This window comes from Falco cherrug, chromosome 6 (genome assembly GCF_023634085.1).
Source record: "Falco cherrug isolate bFalChe1 chromosome 6, bFalChe1.pri, whole genome shotgun sequence".
Lineage (NCBI taxonomy): Eukaryota > Metazoa > Chordata > Aves > Falconiformes > Falconidae > Falco > Falco cherrug.
Window position 1 is genome coordinate 86,758,770 of NC_073702.1, and position 22,217 is coordinate 86,780,986.

At 38.8% G+C, this 22,217-nt stretch overlaps 1 protein-coding gene across 4 annotated transcripts in view; it reads right to left on the reverse strand.

Annotated features, from left to right (window-relative positions):
- SMYD3 (SET and MYND domain containing 3) overlaps positions 1-22,217 on the reverse strand; it is a 419,814-nt gene that overhangs the window by 59,270 nt on the left and 338,327 nt on the right. For all 4 annotated transcript variants that reach the window (XM_055714562.1, XM_055714564.1, XM_055714565.1 and 1 more), the window contains one exon: positions 15,174-15,284. In XM_055714562.1, the coding sequence (XP_055570537.1) occupies positions 15,174-15,284 (111 nt within the window). The remainder of the gene's footprint in view (positions 1-15,173; positions 15,285-22,217) is intronic.

Consider the following 22,217-nt stretch of genomic DNA (forward strand, 5'->3'; position numbering starts at 1 on the left):
GATTTGCTGTGGAGAGGAACTGTGAAGCACTCCTACACCTCTTTTTCTTCTTCCCAGCCTTCCTCCTACACCAGGCAGATCCAAGGGCATCCTCATTATGTGCTTTTCTCCAGTGTTTAGGTATCCAGTCCCACATAGGCAGAAACAAGCAAAGCTTTGTAGGGGGTATGGGCGTGCCAGGATGCTCTGAGAGGAGTAAAAAACAAGGTCTAAAGTTTTCCATGACCAGTATCTTCTCTTCTAAATACACAAATGGAATACAATAGTGTCATGTAAACACAAGCAAATGTCATTTTTACAATGGTAAAAGCTTATAGACCGTAGTTCAGCCAGAAATTCAGGGTTTAATATGAAATATTATTGGGTATGATAATTTTGCAAGAGACAAAAATCCCACTAAATAATCATAACAGTTCCTTCTGGACACAAAATCTATGACTACATAATGATAATCCTATGAGACAGCAGCATCTGATTCTGTTCTTGTTCTCTTTTTTGTGGAGGCTTTAAAAACATCTTTGAACAAGGAGTTTTCTTGGCTGTAATATTTTAACACTTTAAAAGCTACGGATACATCAAAAATCTGAACATTTCATATAAATTGCTGACCATGACTTATGATTTGCTGAACTTCTAAAAATGTAAGTGGCAACTACAGCTGTGCATCTGACAGAACAATTCTGACCAGCCTGATAGGTTCAAATCGAAAGAGGTTTCCTTGGGTTTTGTTTGAAGAAGGTGTCAGAAGAGTTCAGACACCTTTAAATTAGGGCATGACATTTTAAATCAGATTTCTGTTACATTATGCCCTGAAAGCATAAATAACAATTTTCTATTTCTGATCCTATTTAGAAGTGCAGGAACTACTGAATGTGTGTTTCTAGTAAACTCAGTAACTCATTGTTTTATACTTGGCAGCAAAAAGAAAGCATTACATGAGTAGAAGATACCGCAGATCTCCTGAAGCCTCACTTCGAGTAAAGGTAAAGAAAAATGCAGTAAGGAAATGTGATATGGACAGCGCTACACTGCAGCTAAACTGAATTTGTGACTTTTGAGTGCTTTAGAGCAAACAGGGTACAAGAACCTGCTGGGCAGTCACAGGTGCCTGCAGCTACCGGCACAGCAAGAGAAAGCACACTTGACTGGTTTCCCAAAATATCTGAGGTCATCTCTTATAAAACATGTGACGTTTTTCTCATTGTCATACATCATTTGTGCTCAACTTTGAAGCCACAGTTTTGTGACGGGACAGCAGTTTGTCATAGGGGACTGTGTAGCTGAAGAGAAGCGTATGCTCCCTGGGAAGCACTGGCTGCTGTGAAGCGAACTGTGGTACTAGAGGTTGGCTCCACACTGAAGTCTGGGCTGGATTTATATTTGTGTACTGGATGCAATTTAAACTCAGAAACAAAGACCCCTCATCCCTTATTTTGAGGGCTGCGGCTTATAGAAGCCTACAGCTTCAGCTGAGGTTTTCACTCACCTTCCCTCTTGTGAATGTACTTTGTTAAGAACGACGAGTGTGTGAAACGATCAGCGCAAAGAGCCCTGTCATGATTCAAGGTTTATATGTGATTTCTGAAGTTTAGAAAGCTCCCCTGCCCTGCCCAATGAAAAATAATGCCAGCTCTGTATATGCCAGTTCAGCTATCCTTCCCAAGCCACACTAGGTCATCCTCACCAGATGCTGAGCTGTCACGACGAAGAGAAGACCTTGTGTCTCGTGTCATACAGCTCTGGACAGGGTGGCACATGGCAATTTCAAAGCTACTCTGTCTGCAGACAAAACAAACGTTATGTTCCCTGTGAGGCTGTTGGGAGGGGGGTCGAACCCAACTTCTGAACAAATTGAATTTGTACTTTTTATTTTTGAGTTCTGAAAGTAAAATAAGACACATTGCAGTTGGGTGCTGTATCGCGCTGTGCGGTACATTGCTCAGTATTAGGCAGGCTGCATTACCTCACAGAACTGATATCAGCTCTTCATGGATTACTGACTCTGCTGTCTGGAAGTGGGTAACAACTACAGGCTAGTAATACTATAAATTGTACAGGTATTGGAAAATTTAACAGTTGCTCACACCATTCACGCTTAAGTGCTCTACTCAGGCCTTCAAATCAAGATGAAGGTTTCCCCAGACCCAGCATACAATTAGTGCAAAAAACCAAGGACCTTCACATGGCAGTATGAATAGCCTCTCCTTAACATTATTCAACTTAGTTACAACATCACAATATTTACTCAGAAATTTAAAAGGAGGCATCAGAGACAACTGTGGAAAGTTTATTAAAATGAGATATTTTAATAAAGAGAAAATTAAGATCAGCAAGTCCATTTTAAGAAGTCTGTCCAATAAAATTAAATGGGTCTAAGATAAGTCTATCCCAATAACATCTTATATTTATTTAGGTCTTAAAGCATAAGGTAACAGAGGAGACCAATAGTTCTCAACCTGCCCAGCTGCCAGGCTCACAGTTCTGCACCCCAAAAATTGTAATTGCATTTCTGTTAGACTCATACTCCACTCTTACCCACTGCAATCCCACTTCAGCTATTAACTTCTGCAATTTTTATAGACACACACATTTTTAAACAGCCTTTTCAAAGATCACTGCATCTGTATATTGTGTGTTACAGAGGAAATCTCATAAGTGTTTTATAGTGAAGCAAACTGACATCCCTCTTCCTACTGACTCCGCTGCTTATAGATTCAAGGGTCACATTCAGCTTCTTTGCCAGAGGAGAACACAATGTTTTCCATTTCTGTTCGGATACCCACGCTGAGATTCATATGACCAAATGGAGACATTTGGGCTACTCTTCTATTTGACAGTGAAGAAGCAGCACTCTCAGGGTGTAATTTGGATCATCCTCAAGCAGGCATCTAAAACATGGCAGATGAATGTGTGTTAAATTTTTCTCCATTTTATCCACAAAGGAGGTCTAGAGTCACTAGCTCAGATGCCAGCCTTTACCACTGTAGCTGTCTGAGATTTGGTGAAATAAATCATAGCTGTAGATCCCAATCTCAAATGTGGAACGTGTTCTACCTTTGCAGTGGCGGCACATTTTATTTCAATAGGTCTAATCTACTAAGCGATTCCAGATTCTCTATTATTTACCTATCTGCATAAATGTTTATTGTTCTCTCAGTCTTTGTCACCCATGAATTTAACTGGCAACGATTTTGTAGTTACTTCCAATTCATTCATGAAAATGCTGGGTACTGTAGAAACAGGGTTATTATGGACACAGTCTGCAACTATTTGGTAAGCATTATATATAACTGATGATTATGGTGATTTAATGTGTAAGTGTGTTGTCAGAACAATCTTTAGAGTGTATATATAGAGTGTATATGTAGAAATTCCTGTAATAAGAGAGAAGACACCAAAATAACTCAAAGCTCTCATTAGTCTCAAACATCACACACTTTTTAAAGACCAATAATGCTCACAGACCAAGTGCATTTATTAAAGTTTTTTTTCTATTTTGCATGCACTCTTTGTGATAAAAACCTAGGCAAATAACATTACAGACAGTATTTCCTCTCTCAAAAAGCAGCACAGAAGGATACTAGGCTACTTAGCAAGAAAGTAAGACAGTATCTAAAGAGATCTGACAAAATATAAATAATACACGGTGCTAAGCAGTTACCTTCACCATAGCATCTTGCCTGGACCTGGAGACCCTTCAAACAAGAGGCACGTGCATTTGATACATTCTGAAGCCATTTCAGTTAAGTGCTGGTCATTCTGGTTGCTGACCAAAACATTTCCCGTATTTATTCCTAAAACTAGGTCCCTTAAATACTACTACTCCTTTTGTTGGAAAAGAAGTCATAATTACACAAGGGCTATCCTAATTCTTTTCATTGCCCTTTCTCCCTACTGCATTACAACCCCCCTTGTGCCACACACAGCTTGGGTGCCTGGGGACAATAAGTATTCTGCAACCCCAAGACCCCAAACCCTACTTCCCAGTCAGGACGATGGAGGTTGTGGTTTATTCCATGAGCCACAGGACTGAGTTTTGTGCCTGTGACAGCACTGCCTTTATAAACCTACTAATTTCAGGAGCTTAGAGCTGACTGCAAAATTCCCAGCCCAGCTGCATATGTTACAAGCTGAAATAAAAATTGATTGGACCATGGGAAGAGCAATAAATAGAAATTCACTATTAACTCATAAAAGCCAGAGGATGGGAGGAAGGGAGGAAAAGCAAAGCAAAGTACTTACATCTTAGCATCAGACAACTAAGGCCTTATGCCAGACCACCCAAAAATTCTTGGCACGTTTGTAATTCCATTGTAATTTCCAGCATCAGTCAAAAAAACCCCTGTGGGTAATTCAGTTACCTGAGGTAGGATATTGTTCAGCCTAATCCCTAGCAACTGTGAGGCTGGTATTTCAGACTGCCTTAGACGTTACACATTTGTTCAGGCGATCTCTAGGTCTATCTTACCAAACAAACTGACAGCTATAAGGCAAATCTGCTTTATTCCTTAATTCTGCAACCCGTGGAGACACAGAGTGCCACTGAGGACATTTAGTGGCTCATAAGAGATATGTAGGTCAAAAATCCTCATAATATTTAGGTATTCACAACACATAATCCAATCCACATTCACCAGTGCACTGAAATATATACTTAAGTTTAAAAGCATGCATAAATCCAATTAAAATCAATATTTATGTGAATGATTAAATACTTCACTGAGGTGTAGTTATTTGTGTATCAAAACTCAATTTATGCTTCACTCATTGGAAGAATTTGTGCCCATTGAATTATTGGTTCTAACTGAAAATATAGTGTCATGAAGTTAGATATTTATTTTGAACTCGAATATCAAAATGATTTAATATCTTAATGCATGACATATCACATGAAAAAAATGGTAGCTATAGTAATTTTTTAAATGTATAATGCAATGCAATTTAACAATATATACTCCAGCATATGTTTTCTGAATGAATGGGTATGAAATACAGGGAATTTAAGGTTTAGAAAAGCACTTGCAACATGGTAAGATCATACACACGTTCGCTATACCTTAAAGTACTTGACAGAGTTCTAAAGTGAAAGTGGCAATTCCTGGAGTACTCATAAAAATTGAATGCCTAACTCACTAGCCTGTTGCTTGAATATTCCATGTCAATGCTCAAATCCACACTGAGCAGTCTCCAAGTTTTTTAAAGTCATGAATAAAAAAAAGGTTGAATCCATTTTGTACAACTGCAGCTCTTAAGAGAGCACAGGATTTGGAATTTCCTCTCTAGAATTTTGCCAAAAAATTTGATCATCTCCCAGGCGAATGTTACTTTCATACAGTCAAAGGAGAGGTATGCAAATACTTTTAAAAGATGTAGTACAGTGTTTTAGTCATGTCATGGATGTCTACTTCGGAGAATTATTACTGACTATCCTTTAACTGACACCAATTTCAACCAGTGGAGGTTCTTCCAGTCTTCAGGGAAGCAGCTAGAAAAACTCCATAAGGCAAATGAGTGCTTGAAACAAACTGTTTCCAGGACTTTCCCACTACTCTGTTATCCTGATTCAATAATACGGACATTTTACTTATTATCACACAAAAAAAAAAAAAAAAGGAAAAAAAGGAAAAAAAAAAAAAAAGGAAAATGGCCACATTCCAGAGAGCAAAAAGAACATTCTCTAAAATCTTATAATTTCATGGAAATTATTATAAGACTCTTGAATATGTCTCCGGGCCTTTATTTACTGTTTGAATAGCTATCACGCAGCTGCCTCCTGCTGACTGCCGTTGTTTCAAGTTTTTATGTGCCTCAGTGATCAACGGTGATCGGCTGAGGTGATTCTGATCAAGGAGAGGCAGCCTAGATCAAAAAACACATACTGGAAGTTAGACATCTTGACTTAACGTGGAAGCAGCCGTTTATGGGACATGCTGGAACAACATAATTTGGTGATGCATAACCTAAATTGGATTTCCAGTTTTATGAAACAGTTCACACTACTAGTGATCTATTTCTCTGTCTCCTGATAAGTACCCTCCACTAATTACTTCACTCATCACTTAAAAACAGACATACTGTTCTCCTGAAATATTTTTTGCAGGCAGATGGATGAGTGTCACCCTTCTGAAAAGCATGCTCTCTCAAGTCCTTTTTACAATTTCTTTTGCAGGTGGGGGTTTGGGGAAGGGGCGAAGCAGCTCACTTCACATGGATCCCCATCTTTATTAACCAAATACAACGTACTAGTAACTGAGCGTCACGGTATCTACCTCTCCTATACCAAATGTCTATAGATTCGAACTATATATATAAATATCATTAAGCAGTAGCTGGAATCATGTCATAAGCTTTCAAAGCTCAGAAGGACTCCTTTTGTGCACAGGAATGATGCGAACCTAATGTAAACTTGTACACTAGAAATACTTTGAGAGTAAAAAGTTAGTTGTCTAGGTATTGTCAAAGGAAGTGCAGAAAATTTACTTTATATCCAACGCTTGTCAGACCTGACTATGACAAATTCATGCCTTATCCTTTCCAAGGCAATATGATGCAGCAACGTATTTTTATTAATGATTGTGGTCAGATAAATCTTGGGCAGAACTGTGATACACTGTTTTACCAGGCTCCCCAGTTGGAATCACTGTTTGCAGTGTAATCAATGGCTTTCATACAACTTGCTGAGCAATCCTGTGGAAAATAACAGGACGCCCTGCAACAGGTCAACGAATTACACAGTCCTCTCGTGTAACTCACATGCCTGGAGTAAATTCAGTCTTCTCAAGCCTTTTATACAACACAAAGTGTCTATTCATGTCTAAAAATAAAGCTTACGTGCAAAATTTGTAACTACAGCTTTAGTTACTGCATTGTTATGTTACTAATTAAATTAATGGCAAGAAACTGATAAGGCGCATTGCTTACTATAGCAATATTTCAATTCAAGGCATTCAGTCTTCAGTTTTACAGTGGAAGTTTTACAGTGGGAGACCTTCAACAGGAGAGATACTTGAACCCAGAAAATTGAATCCCAGTCAGTCCAGAAAACCACAGTTTAAAGTTGTGTCGTCCCTTTTTCTCACTAAAATGGGATCTGAATTAAAATCTATCATATTTCAAGTAAATTACTTAATTTATGGGATTAAAAAAGACCAAACATTGTGCAGAGTAGAAGAAAGTGACTGATAAACAAATCAAGAAAAGGCATCAAAAAATCAAGCTTATTCCCTTAGGTACTACTGGTATTAGAAACCACTTTGTCAGGCTGAAACACACAAAACCTTACAGCAACCTCAGTGAAAGAGGATTCAGAGATTCAAGATCAGGTAAAGCAACGACTGGTTTCAATATATATTTAGAAACAAATTGTGAACTAGTCTCCCCAAAATCACTGCAGGAAAAGGTGTTTGGAAAATTGTCTGATCTAGTCTTATGTTTTAAATTGCTTTTCCTCAGCATATTCTCTCTTCTCTGTGTTTATTTTAGATTGCTAAGCCAAAGCAAGACTTTTCTTATTTCTGTTTATCATTCAGCAGAGACCAAATAGTGACTGCTATTAGGAATGACACCATCTGAAAAAAAGAAATCATAACGGCAATACTGAGCTGTAACGACAGTGCCAAGGAAGCTGGGCAAGCAGGACCAGGAATGTCAATGTAGCCACTGCAGCCTGAAGCAGCAATGAGAGGGGGAAAAAAAAAAGTGTTTCTGCTTAAAACAACTGCCAGAAGATTTACATTTCCCCTTAGATGGCCGGGTCTGAAAGGAACGAGATTCTGCTCCCCTCAGCTGAGCAGAAAGCCACATTCCTGGGAGAGTGCCACACTCAAATCCTATGCTGGCTCCAAATATCAACCTGTCAGACCAAATCGATACAGGCTTCCCCATTACGGACCTTCTGAACAAGCAGGGAGTCTGCACAGCTCTGAGCTCACGTCTCTTCATAAGACCAGCAGTATCTTCTCTGACCTTTGACAGCCCAAGTGAGCTCCAGCTGGCTGCTGCCAAGTTGTGACCAGAGCACACTGAGACACTCCTGAAGCAGCCGGGAGAGGTAAGCTGTCATGGAAAAATGATCACAGCCCATTTGTCATTGTCTGTCGCCCTGCCTTTTGATGCAAAAAAAAAAAAAAAAATTTACAGTGTTGAAAGATGGAAGAAGCCTCAGAAGTCATGTAAGAAATGCTGAGAAGCTGATGAGATCATGCCTTTGTTAATGAAGAGAGTTACAAGTAGTTGCCTTGGGTTTTAGTGTCATTTTTTTTGCCACTAGGAAAAAAGAATAAAATAAAAAGCCCTCTGTCCTTGGCTGTTTGGAAATACATCCCAAGAGGGTAAGATCCAGTGAAAGGGAACAGAAGATTGTTAGACGGACTGTTGGATTTCAGGAACTGATCCAGGCTTTATGTCACTACCAAATGTCTTGTCAGAAGGAAGGAAATGTTACTCAGCCAAGCACCTATGGAAAGAATCAGCGCTGTGTCCCAGTGGGCTGCTAATTACTGCCACTGGCTGTCGTAGGCACTAACTAACTATATTATATACATATATTTATACTAACGTTGGGCTGAAAGGGTAGGTGGGTGAAACATGACTGAGCTCTGGCTCAACTTTCTTCTGTAATTTGCTTCAAAGACAGTTCTAGTGGCAAAAGAGTAAAAAGAAGATGAGGAACAAACAGTCCACTTCTAAAATAAACTATTGCAAACTCGGTCTTTTGATAGGAAGTTGAGTAAACTAAAATTTTGTAGGAACAAAGTCCTGTTTTTTTTTTAACACATCCTTAGTACCTTAGTACTTAGCAAGTACCTTAGAATCATGACTAGAGATACAGATGCTCCTACTTTATTCTTTGCTTTGATCAATGGGATTTGGGTCCAGTTAGCTGTATGAACAGACTTGTTTTCAACAACTTTATTTAATCCTTCCTTCCCAGGCTTCACCTTTTGAATTAATTTGCAGATCTAATATTTCATATTGTATTTTACTCGGAAAACATAGTGAGGATGTAAATGTCTGAAAATAAATAAATATTGTGGAAACTGGGACACAAACTTCTGGAACTTGACAATTCAGCAATTTTAAAAGGCACTTCTTTAACATATAGTTTTGTATTTCCTCTGTCCTAAATATACGCTGCCTGAGGGAGGGGTGATACTTTGTACTAACACCAAGCACAGTGATCTTACGTGAAGCCTTTACATGCTAATTCAAAACAGCAGTCAATAATACTATTTTTCATGTAATGATGCCTCTGCGATTTAAGCACATGTTCTTCAATGGTATTGCTGACACCAAACATGAAGATCAAAGGTGAAAATGTCGTGTAAATTCTGTCCTTGGTCATATTCAAGCATCTCTCAGAAACCTTGGTGAGGGAAATCAACCACAGACATATGCTCTAGCAACAGATTTGATCAACTCACATAGAGGACCATTTACATTTGATGAAATTCCTAAACTACAGTTGTGGTTTTTCCTATGATATGAAAAGAATGTCAAAACTTCTAGTAGGTTCAGGAACTTGTTTAGCGTTCTTTCATAAAAGAGCTGGTGGATGTATGGAAGTGCAATACCAGCTAAAGAACTGCACGTGACAATTTGATGTAGATGTAGATGGCTTGGCTGCTGCTGAGATGACCTAATTTTGAGAGTCCTTGAGTTGGAAACTGGACTTGTGATGTTCCCTACCAAACTCAGGGTGCAATATAAGTAAGTACCAAGCAAAGCAATAAACTGATTAAAGGGATAACATATTTACTGGCATTATGTTATTACTAACTTTGAGAACTATCAAATACCGGCCAAATATAAAAATGATTCAGACTGAAACGCGTTGCTTTTGACCTTGTAATAATTAAAAGCCTTCCAAAAACCTAGCTAGGCTAAAATATTAAATCCTAGCTCCAAAGGAGAAAGACAACTCATAACAAAGTGATTCTATAAGCACAAATGTCCCTGAAATCCTTGGCTGAAAATGTAGAACATGAACAATACTCTGGCTCATGACTGTGGAAAAAAACTGTTCTCCATTGAAAATGTTTGTCATCAATGTAATCCCATCTTTAATTATAATTAATGTAAGGGGCTTTTATGTGCTGGAATGGTAATACGTTGCCAAGAGTTCAGCTTTTAGGAAGACACGTATTTCCAAATTAGAGTGGAGATTGATCTTAAAATGGAGCAAATAATAATATATAAAGCTGTCAGAGAAACAATGAACTGAAGACATTACAGTAGCAATAATTTAAAGTACTGACAGTCAGGAAATACTCTGTGAGTGACTTTTAGAAATACATGGGTTTTTTCTCTACTTTAGTCACTGGTGGTGGTTTTTTTTTTTCCAACTTGGGCCAAAGTCAATTTAAAGTATTGTTTAGTGCCATTTAATTCAGCAGTAACTGTACTGCCAAAAGGTTCGCCTTAACCTTATTTAACCAGTTTACACTGATGTGTTAGCACTTGCTATCTTCCCTTGTCAATTCAGCAGCCAGGCTGCTTGACCCATTGCTAAAAGAGACTGGCCAGTATTACAGTGTGATGACTTAGAATCAAAAACGAAGCTGACACTGAGAACCAGGCAACAAAATTTGAGATCTACAGGTCCAGCTAGTCGCTACCATTTGCCTCCATGTTTTCTTATCCCTGATGACAGCTATGCACCTGCATTATTCCATGGCTGTGCTCACAGTTGGAGAGGAGGACAAAAAACTACCAGTGCATAGCAAGCAGGGATTCACTTGGAAGTCCTTTCATCAGTAGTGACCAGTGAGGCACCTTTGGTCTCATGATATGCAATGCAAGTATGACCACACAGCAGTGGACCTCTCCATGTGGTCTAGGGCTGTGTCTGCTCACACTGGGTGTACCAGTGTGCATCAGTTGAAGTTGAGCGTCAACTTCAACAGCTTCAGCTTCAAGAGGGTCCCTGTGGTTGGGCTGCAGCCCAATACGTTTGAAAATACAGCCTTTGCCATATTGTAGACTCAGATCTAGGCAAATGTGGAAATGAATTGTGTATACTTCGGCAGTGGTTAGAGACGATTCTTATGCTGTATGAAGCTGCCGTATATAGCTAAAAAGATCAAGTGACCATGAATTTTAAAGTCATTGCTGGTGTCAGAGTGATTCCCCGTTTTATATAGCTGTGATGTGAAATATTACAGTAAATGAGAAATAAAGAATATTTCTTCATAGATAAGTTGCCTCTTTAACTCATAGTTCATCAGAGGCCTGCAATATTATAAAAAGCCCTTGCGTAATCATGCAACCTACAGTTGCCTAAAAGCACTTTGGTACACTTTGTGTGCATAGCTAAACTGTGTGATTATAGTATGATGCAATCACTATCTGAGTTTAATCAGTTTTAGCACAAATAAGTGAAGAAGCAATGACACTGGCTGTAAGACATGTCTACAGCAGCAGCCAGAGACAAATGCTTGGAGTGATCTGCATTAAAAAAATTTATCAACAATCTGGATGTTAGCGTGCTGAAACCTGCACAGTTGCAACTGCATTCTTGCTATCCCTATCAGCTAGCACAGAAATGTAATCATGTGATTTTTGATTTTGTGTTTATATGTTGTTCATAGAGCAGCATAATTTATCTCACCCAACTTTATCCATCTAAATTGTGGCTACCGACTTGAAGGCATTCCTTTAACCTCTTCTGTTCATTCCAGTTTTCATAGATTTCTACTGCAAGACAGTATGAATGAACTGCTTACCTTTTGGGGTATGGAGGGAAGCTAAAAATGGGCTTAGATTAGATGCTTAGTTAAAGTCAGGAGAAATTAGTAGCATTTTGTAGGCTAAATCTATTTTTTCCTCATGTAGATGTCTTGGAGGTTAAATATGAACCTGCTGGATTTTTTTCACACAGAACTGAGATGCCACATAGCAATGGGAACTGCATACAGCATACAACTCAACCTCAAACATTTCCACCTCAAGGAATTATTCTTATTTAAAAAAATCCAGCACTTAAAGTTAACAGACTTTAGAAAATGCAACATCATTCTTTACTATCCTTTGGACATCAGAATTCTCAGCAGAAGTACAACTTGCCATCTTCATGCTGCATTTGGAGAAACTGAGCAAAAGAGAGCTCTACAGAACATTCACGTAAACCGTCCCCCATTTAGACAGACTGATCTGGTTTCTAGTCAAAAACCTGTTCAGCTCCCACTGAAACGGTAGCTTCTCACTAATTCTGAAAAAATAGGGCAGGGTCTTAGAAAACACAGAGGTTGGTTTTGATTAAAACGAATTAACCAAGGTCACTTATGAAGTCGGTAACTGACTTGAAAACACAAACTTGATACCATCTTCCTTCTTCGCTTGGGCATGTAAGGCTAAATGAGCAAGCCTTTAGAAAATACAGCAGGAGACATGAGTTTCATCGATAGGAAACATACAGAGTATTTTTATAATAATGAATAAATAAGCATACATATAACCACATACTAATACTTATAAAGTTTATATGCCCTTCATATAAACTTTAATGTGTATGTCTCACAGGATTCCCAGGACGGCTGTTAAAACATTACAGAAGATGCAGAATAAAAGCTACAATGAAAATTACTTGACTTATAGTTTTACTGTAAATTGATACGTGCATCTCAGGAGTGATTCCTCTGCTGTCACTTGTCCCTAGTATGCGCTCAGCAGCCGGCAGGCACACTCAGCAAGAACGGAATCTGGAAGTAACAAGAAGCTATGAACTCTGTAAGTGTTTGTTAGAAACAGGACTGTAGCTTTTTTGATGAGATGACTAAAAGTAAAATCCTCAATGCCCACGAACTCACTTGAAGGCATAAAGCATTTCTTAGCCAAACAGCTATTTGCATTTTTACCTGTAACAAAGATTTATGAGATGGATTGTTGTTGACTAAGCCATTGTATTTGCAAAGCAATGTTGTAATATGGGAATTTATTGTCAGTTGATTTATTTATTGAATCACACGGTTGAATCTGCCACCCTTGATGACACAAGTTGTAGCCATATCCTATTCTGTTGGCAAAGACTTTGCCTTCTAAAAATTTTCCAAAATGTCTTAGAAATTTGTCTCAGTATCAGGGGTATTTCAGCAGGGATTTTATGGAATAATTTTGCCAACCAACGACTTTTACACATTCAAATCCAGGCATTCTGCAATTTAAAAAAACCAGAATTTCTGAAAAAATTATCTCCCACTGTAGCTGCAGTGTTATACACCTCTCAGTTCACCCACAGTGACTGAAATCAGTGGCAAACAAAATAAATCTATATTTCCAAGTTAGTAATTTAAACAGTTGTATTTATAAAATCTGTCACAGCGAAATGAAACGCAGTACTATGAGGACTGATGCAGATTGTATCTGATTGTCCTAGACTGAAGCTGAGGATAAAGATGTCTTCTTCATTGACATCAACAGACGAAGCTGACATGCGGTTCCTAGCCCTCCACAGACCTCTCTACATGGTAACAATGAGGAAACTGCAGAATTTCAGAATGCAGTCACAAAAAGCTTACCAAACATTTTGCAATCTCATCCCCACAGGGAATTTTGCCAAAATTATCTATAGAAAATGAACTCAAATCACAATTAAAAATTTCAAAGAGAAAAAATTATTAATTTTAACCTTTGTATGAGACTACTGATTTCATCAATATATGCACGTATAATTCTACTACAATATTTTTGATGTTGTAAGTTGATTCTGACAGTGAAGTGTACTCCAGCCTGTGGACCTTGTTTTTTAAAACATTTCACATGCTGAATGGTCTTCACACCACTTACCTACCCTTTCACAAACTCTTAAGCAATCCTTAAAGACTCTTTAACCTGCATATTTTTCTTAATCGTCACTGCATCTGTGAGGGTGCCATTCCCCAGAACTAATTTAAGATTTCACGGCAGTTGAGTGAGCATCTTTAAATCAAAGACAAAAGAGGTCTTCACGTCCCTCCGCTGCCTCCGAGTAGCATTGCAGCGATCTTTACCAGGCACAGAATGCCAACAACTTTTGCCCATGGCAGGAAGTCATTTAGCATTATGTCATAAGCCTGAAACTTTTCTCTGTTCTCTTTTCTCAACTGCTTACTGATGAATCAAAGGCTATATTATGTATTCAATGGGTGTCGTTTGGTTTGAACAAAACTACACACACACAACTGTCCTACCCAACACAGAGTCTAAACTTTCGGGTGATTTTTTTCTTTTTCTTCATTTTTACTGTATAGCAATTATTTCATGAATCATATCATGCTTCTTGGAATCACATTTTCATCAGTACCTTTCTTACCATTTTTAATCTACGGGGAACACATTTAGCTATGGCATGTGACTCACTCAAAACAGGCATTTGTGAAAATAAGAACAAGTGTACATATAACTAGAGAGACAAAGTGCATAAACTGCTACAAAGCCAGTCTCATTTTGCATATTCCATTTGATCTCTCATCATGCTTGGAGCCAAAATTATTCTGGCCAGGCTGTATAAATACAAAGCAACACAGAATATAATTACACCAGGCTAGGCTGAACGCTAGTAAAAAGGTCATGCTGAACAAAATGTTATCTACCACAACTACTGACCTGCTACACCAAAAACTTGTTAAAGAGAGCATTAAAACTGCAAACAGTTCTCCAAGGAAGTTCACCACTCTCTCTAAAAACTATTAAATGTGTCTGGTACTTCTTGAAAGTTCTTGATGCATGTGTTTGCCAGCTTTAGTTTAAACATATTATGAGGATAAGCAGAGCCTTCCTGTAGCATCAGACAACTGGCTTCAGTTAAAGTTTCAACACTATACTTTTGAATAGAAAAAAATATAAGATTCTTTCCTTTCAGCTTAAAGTCACGTTAACTATCATGTACAGAGGTTCTTGAATCTCAAAATGATCTGAACCCCATCTTGGAACTGAAAGTGGTTCCTAGCTTTACGAACAATGCATGTTTCAGCAAGAAATTCTTCTTATCGTGTTGTCAACATTTCCTGCTTTTCTTTCCTTCACAGTTGTCTTTCATAGCAACCTACACAGCACTGAGGGCAGAGGTCATTTGCTTTTCTATTCTGCCCATTCAATTAGTAGCAAAAGAAAGATAAGTATTACGTAAAAGAAGGGAAGACGCTGACAAGCCTTGGAAAATTCTTTTTCATTGGCAGGAATTTCTTCATTCAACCTACCTTTTCTTGATTCTGGCAGAGAAGACAGTCACATTCAAAGCAATACTGGCGCATCAGTTGCTTTTGGCGTTCACTGGTGGGCATCAGGGACTCAATATAGCTGATGGTGAGCTGTGTGCAGTACATACAAACCCAGAGTTGGTATATGTTACAAAAATTCCGTATTCAGTGTATGTTAAGGTGTATTATCCACCGTATTCTAAGGTGGATTCAATATTTTTCCAGCATAAAATAAAATTTTATCTTAACAGATAATTTCCTAGAAGACATTGACTACTTTACAAAGCGTGAAATCAAAGGCCAAAGATAATTTCCATGGAGGAACATTTTTTTCACATTTCCAGATCAATATCATTTGATACTATTAATCCCCCTAAAATTCAACTTTTCATCCTAATTTGGAAGAAAAAGGAGGGAAAAAACCAATGGGGGGTGGGGAAGCAGCTCAGTATCTGAACTCCCTGTGCATGAAATCTTATTTTCTGTCTAGCTCCAAAGCTCAAGTGTGTATTTAGCCCTGATGTGATACAACTTCCAACTATCTCCAAAAATTTCAGTTTGGAGAAGCCCTTACTTTCTCGCAAATATATGTCTGAGCCTGAAGAAAGCTCCTCTTATGCCATACCCATCTTCAGTATGCCCGCGATGTTTCTTTTGGGACCAAGGCAGCGCAAAAGCATTGCAGTCAAAGTTGTTGAAACTAATGACAAGAAAATTTATTAAAAAGATAAAAGAAAATGCCTACATTTGTGCCATTTTCTACTCCTTGTGCTGTACAGAGTGAATTTCAATGAACTACAGAGAGGTCTGTAGTTTGTTCACTTTGACGCCTGCCAGGAGGAATTTTACAGGGCTAACCATTTGTAAAGTTCTTCAAAAGTTTAAAGTGCTGCATAGGCACAAACTAATGATAGCGGAGAGAATATAACAAAACAACAGCCCAGCTCAGACCAGCATTCAGTCATACATGCTATTGAGTGATTACACTGCACGCCCAATACACTTTGAAACACTCCAGAGAGGTCAGAGCTAAAAAACTCAGGTCACATTATTTCATCCTGAGCCTAGGCACTCCAACTAATTGGGAGAATTTTCACATGGTTCTCAGTTAAATCATGAGAGTCCACTCAAAGAAATTACAGGAAAACCTGACCAATTTGTAGTAATGACTATGAAATCCATTGTCAGAACCTGCATTTCACAAATTAGTGAGCATTCTAATTAAATGAGCAATTAACAAACAACAAAAACAATGCCTGATTATTTTTTTCATTTATTATTACAGTGTAATTTGATTAAGACTACTGAGATGCAAAGTCAAGCATTTAAAATTATTTTAGCAGAAAGCTTGCAGAAAAAGATAAAATGGTTTCATCATTGAAGTTTAATAATATAATTAATGAAAGAGACAAACTAAATTTCCCCAGGTAATCAAAAGTTAGAAAGTGTGAGAACTTTGTTAGGTTTTGCTTTCTATGGAATGATGTTCTGTCCCAGCTCGTGTGTCTCAGCTGAGGGGGGATTAGTTTCACCACTGCTGGTTGACAGCACAACAGTCTGTACTAATCATTTACACAGGAGGTGCAGGCTTCTCTCTGAGCTTTCTGTGGTGCATGGATGGAAATGGTTTTGCCTCTTTCTTTGCCACTCTTCTCCCAAGCTTGGTATCTTTTGTGCTACTCTCTCCAATCTATCCCTCTTCTCTCTCTTCTCTGCCCCTGAACATGAGTGTCATTTTCCAAACCTGGTTTCCAGCCCTCAGGTCCAGCTCCTTGCATAGCCGTTCTTGGCACAACGGGCTGATTTTGCCATCCTGCCAACCCCAGATGTGCCCTTCTGCCTCCCCTGCATGCCTCATCTGACACATTTTCCCCATATTAGATCACCAACACTTTTATTCTCCCAAGTTAAAAGTCCTTCTTGCCCTGCTCTGGTTTCCCAGTCACCTTCAGTGACCCCACCAACTTCGTACTTCTTTCCCCAGCTGGTCCTACTCTGCATCCTCCCCAGTGTGGTAAGGAATATCCGTCTGCCTTCCTTCCCACAAAGCAGATTCCACTCCAGCTGTAGTCCTAACCTCATCCTTCAGCCATTCCAAACCCAATTTCCCTCTGATCTCCATGTCTCCCTTCCAACTCACAAGTGTTTTCTGTCAAAATCATTCCACCCAGTGCCTTTTTCCCTGTCTCTTCTCCTACGCATAAACACCACTGGTTCTGACCCATGTCCTGCCGGGCTACATCTTCAGGTGGCACCCAGAAGGAAAAGGGATTTCATTAAGTCCATGCACAGTGCAAAACAGTAGGAATCTTCTGGGGCAAATGATTCATGTGAGATTAGTCTATTCTTTGCCAAAATACATAAGACAATGAATTGAATGTTATCAATACAGCTGAACCCATCAGTCAGGCAGGGTTCAGTTCTAATACTGCAAAACAAACACACAGCCAACACTGAACATGCTTTATCGATCCTCAGCCTACAGGCTTCCTGCCTTTTTGTTTTTCATTTTGGCTTATTTTTTCTCTCTTTTTTTTCCTTCTTTCTCATTCATGTTGCAGAAACCTTGAAGTAGGAACAAGTTTGAAAGCAGTAATTTCTTTTTCAAAGGTTACCAAACAGTTGCGGATACGAACAGTCACGTAACAACCTGCCCTGGGCTAGAGCATATGACTGGGCAGGAGGAGGACAAGAGGCTTCATCAGACTGATACCTCCTTTAAGAGTTTTTACAGCTTAGGGTTCCTCTTGCAGTTAAAGGCCCAAGTCCAAATTCCCAGTCCTGCCAGCAGAAATCTGTAGGTGAAAAAATGTTTGTAGCTGGCAGACTGAGTGGGAAAATGTAATTAGAATGTTTAGAAGCATGACCCATCTAATGGTGACTAAGTCTATACTAATCATTTAATCGTTTAAACATAAAAAATCTGTATTCAGGTCTCTCTCCTACACTTCTTTTAATTTTGGATCCCTTCATTAGATGCAAGACTCATTTAACTTCTACATATTTAGGAAATATGCCCATTTATCAAACGTTGTCTTAATGGTATTTGCATGTGGGATGTATGGTACTAATTAAAACATTATTTCAACTGACCAAAGCTTGACTCTTTATTGCATCGCTTATAAAGAATGCAGTAAATCTTTTCCCCCAAACTGGAGAATATATATTAAATAACATTTATGAAGGCGAGGAATTATTTAACAGCCGTGAGACTTACTGACTCCCAAGACTTTCTCTTTAGAAATGCAGCACTGCCTGAGCCCCGCTTCTCCCTCTGACACAGAAATTCTTTAACCATGGGTATGGTGGTTACTTTCTCATGTTCCTCATCTTCCAAATGAGGTGGACACAATTTTCCAATACTGCCACGGAATCATAGAGTCGTTTAGGTTGGAAAAGACCTTTAAAATCATCAAGTGCAATCATTAACCCAGCACTGCCAAGCCCACCACTAAACCCTGCCCCTAAGTGCTGCATCTACACATCTTTTAAACACCTCCCGGGATGGTGACTCAACCACCTCCCTGGCCAGCCTGCTCCAGCGCTTGACAGCACTTTCCATGAAGAAATTTTTCCTGATAGCCAATCTAAACCACCTCTGGCACAACTTGAGGGCCATTTCCCCTTGTCCAATCGCTTATTATTTGGGAGAACAGACCCAATACTCACCTGGCTACAGCCCCTGTCAGGCGGCTGTGGAGAGCAATCAGGCCCCCCCTGAGCCCCCTCCTCCCCAGGTCAACCCCCCCCAGGTCCCTCAGCCGCCCCTCACAAGGCTTGTGCCCCAGCCCCTTCCCCAGCCCCCTGCCCGGCTCTGGACATGCTTCAGCACCTCAGTGTCTGCAGTAGACATAATTTATGGTTTTTTGTAAAAGACTGTTAAGCTACAAAATTTCTAGACAGAGGATTCTGTAGAAATTTTAAATCATTTATTTTAATGCAAATGGCAGGGGGAAAAAAGTGAGTCCTCTTGGTTTTGCAGTCATGGGTGTCAGGGTCTTAGGGAAAATTGTGTACAAAACTGTTCCTGAGACAGAGTTTTGTAAGTAGCCAACAGTCTGTGCTTTTTCTGTTTTGACATATCTGATCAAAATGCCTTCTAACTCAAGGGAAAATTCAGTTTTAAAAAAAACGGAATGCGACCAAATGTAATATGTCAAACACACACAGATATAAAACTTCTCCTCAGAGAATTATAACAACAGAAATACTACCTATCTTGGTTGAAGTCTATCATGAAGATAGGTTGAATTGCTGGCCATCCAAAATTATGATTTTTATTTAATATTAATTAAAAAAATTACTAGATCTGTAAGAGTACGGTCTGTTATGTGACTTTCTGCAGAGAGATACAGATTTGCTCTAACTGAACTCTGAAGCTGATGAGAAGCCACGCGCCCATTCTGGAGCAGAACTGGACCTCAGCTAATACTTCGTGTCTCTCAGCAGGACTCACTAGTTCGAGCTGGGCACTGAACTAACCACAGCTATACAACTTCTGATTGGAAAATAGGCAAAATGAGCTCATGTCTGTCTGCAAAACACCAGGTAGACACAGCAATTACCAAAAAGTTAACTGAAACTATAGCACACATCTTGATGCTGTTTAAAGTGGTTACTTAACGGTAGGGAAATGATGAAGATCTCTTCACTACAGGTTGCTTGTAATTTTGAGAAAATAAATTAGCTGATAGGCTGCCTTATCACTGAAGAAGCCCTGGTGATCTCAAAGTGAAAAATTTTGCTTTCTTATAAACCTTCCCCATATCTTACATTTTTTTTGTAATCTTTAAAATTCTTTTTTCCAAAGAAGAAAGTGCAAGAAAACGTAATCTTTGTATACTGTCAAAGTAACATCACCTAAAATTACAAAAGCTGTGATAGTCAGCACTACAACTAACATTATCTTGAAGAACAAAACGGTGTTATAATTAGTTTTGAGCTGCTGGAAGCAAGTGTCAGAAAGCCCTGTAGTCTTTTAAGTATGGACATATAGAATAAAATCCCCACAAAAATCTATTATTTCTTTCTTCCCGCTATTAGACTCATTTATGCTCAAAAACCTGGTACAGAGTAGAGTATACAGACTGTTAGGAGACCCTTCCTAGCCGCCTCGACCCCCAGACTATGGATAGAGATCAACAGTTGCTCCCCAGCCTTGTCCTACTTTCACTTCTTTTGTCCTCTCCTCTGTTCCCTATCTGTTGTGTTCCCTTTATGCCAGTTGCAGGACAGAAAACAGTTTTAGAGGTGACCATTTCCAGCTGATCAAGCACTGCAGTTTGGGGTATTAGCACTGACCCTTACTGCCCTATATGAATTGTAAGAAAGTTAGAGCAAGGATGGCTAAGGAAAAAAAAAAAAAAAAAAGGCTTCCAAGCTTGAAGGAAGTTTCCTATCAAAGCCAAATTTTTACTTTAAAAAGTCTACATCTAATGAGGATTATAAATGTCATTTCAACAGACAGATAAGTTACATAATTATTGAAATGAAGGCTGTTATTTTTAACATCAGCTAAAGCATTCACTGGCAAAAGCCAATGGGAACGTAGTGTGTGTTTGTTTAAAATGGTAGCTCTGTCCTCAAAGAGCATGCATTTCCATAGAAACACATTAGAATAAAACCCAAATAATATACCTAAAGATAAATCTGAACTTTTGTTTTAAAAAAAAAAAAAAAAAAAAAAGACCAGACACTTCTCCATTTTGCCAACTCTATTTTCCTATGATTCTTGCAATACACTCTGTTTTCTTAAAGCTTCAACTTGGGAAACCATACTCAATGTCTAAAAACCAGTAACATCCATGACTCATGACTTCTTAGTGCTTCAGGACTGGCAACGCTGTCTTTGCCACAAAAAAGGTCTAGCTGGCTAGAATTCTTGCATATGATTTCAGAATTGATTAGTTTTCCAAATATACAGCTCCATCAAATGTAGCACTTTCATTCTATAAGGACTCAGGCAAACATTTCCTGGCTCAGGAATCCTAATTTTCTACCGACTGAGATACATTTTGGCCTTAGGATTTGAACAAATTTCAAAGCCCAAACCAAAATTCAATTAAAAACCACTAAATGCCACAGGACTTCCTGTCAAAAACATGCAAAGCCAACAAAATATGCCTAGACATGAGACTAAAACTGAACTGAAAACTTCCACCAGGACATAAACCCGTTCTGAGGTTCTCATAACCTTGCATGCTTTTTATCACTGCCTTGATAAATATAATTACTATGTACAGCATGAGCACTCTAAAGTGTATTCCTGACTCAACCTGCATCACACTGCAGCAGCTAGGTTCCAGTGTACTGGGGTCTCCCTCTTTATATAATTGCCAGAAGACCACAATGGTCAGTCACCTCAGCTCCCTGCGTCTGTTTTCCCTGTTAATATAGATGGTCAACAACTCCTTCACGTCAGTCAACTGTTGCAGCATTCTCTGATAGAAAGCACTACAAACGTGAAAAAATATTTTTGCTTCTAACTGGCCTAGTGAACACATCATATTGCAGTGGCTGAAACTTTCCTGGCAAGGGTCCCGAAGCCCTATCAAGTTTGTTCCTGTATGGATAGTAAAGCCATAGTCCTCTTCTACTAATCTGAGCTTGTCTTGCTGCTTAGCTTCTAATTTCTAATAAATCTTAGTGCTTATTTACTTTCTATTATTACATAGGGGATCTCATCATGTCTTTTTCTAGTGTAAGTTTGAACAGGATAAGGCAAATTTTCTACTGCTTATAATTATTTAAGTTTTCTTCTTGCCTCATGACTTGAAACCGTTCATTTTACCACCTCAGAGCATTCAATATATTCAGAAAACCCACTCGCATTCCTAACATGTTTTTTCTGTCCCGTTAGCTCAGATTAGTAATGTAAGTAAAAACTAAGCTCGTAAAAGGTAACGTGGTTACATGTATGTAGGTGTGTAAAATCAGTACATGGCTATAAAGAAAACGAAGCTCACCTTGCTGCAGTAAGGCAGTGTGGAAAGAAGTTGTACCAAAGCTACGGTACAGAAGACAAAATGAAAAGCAGTAGCAGTT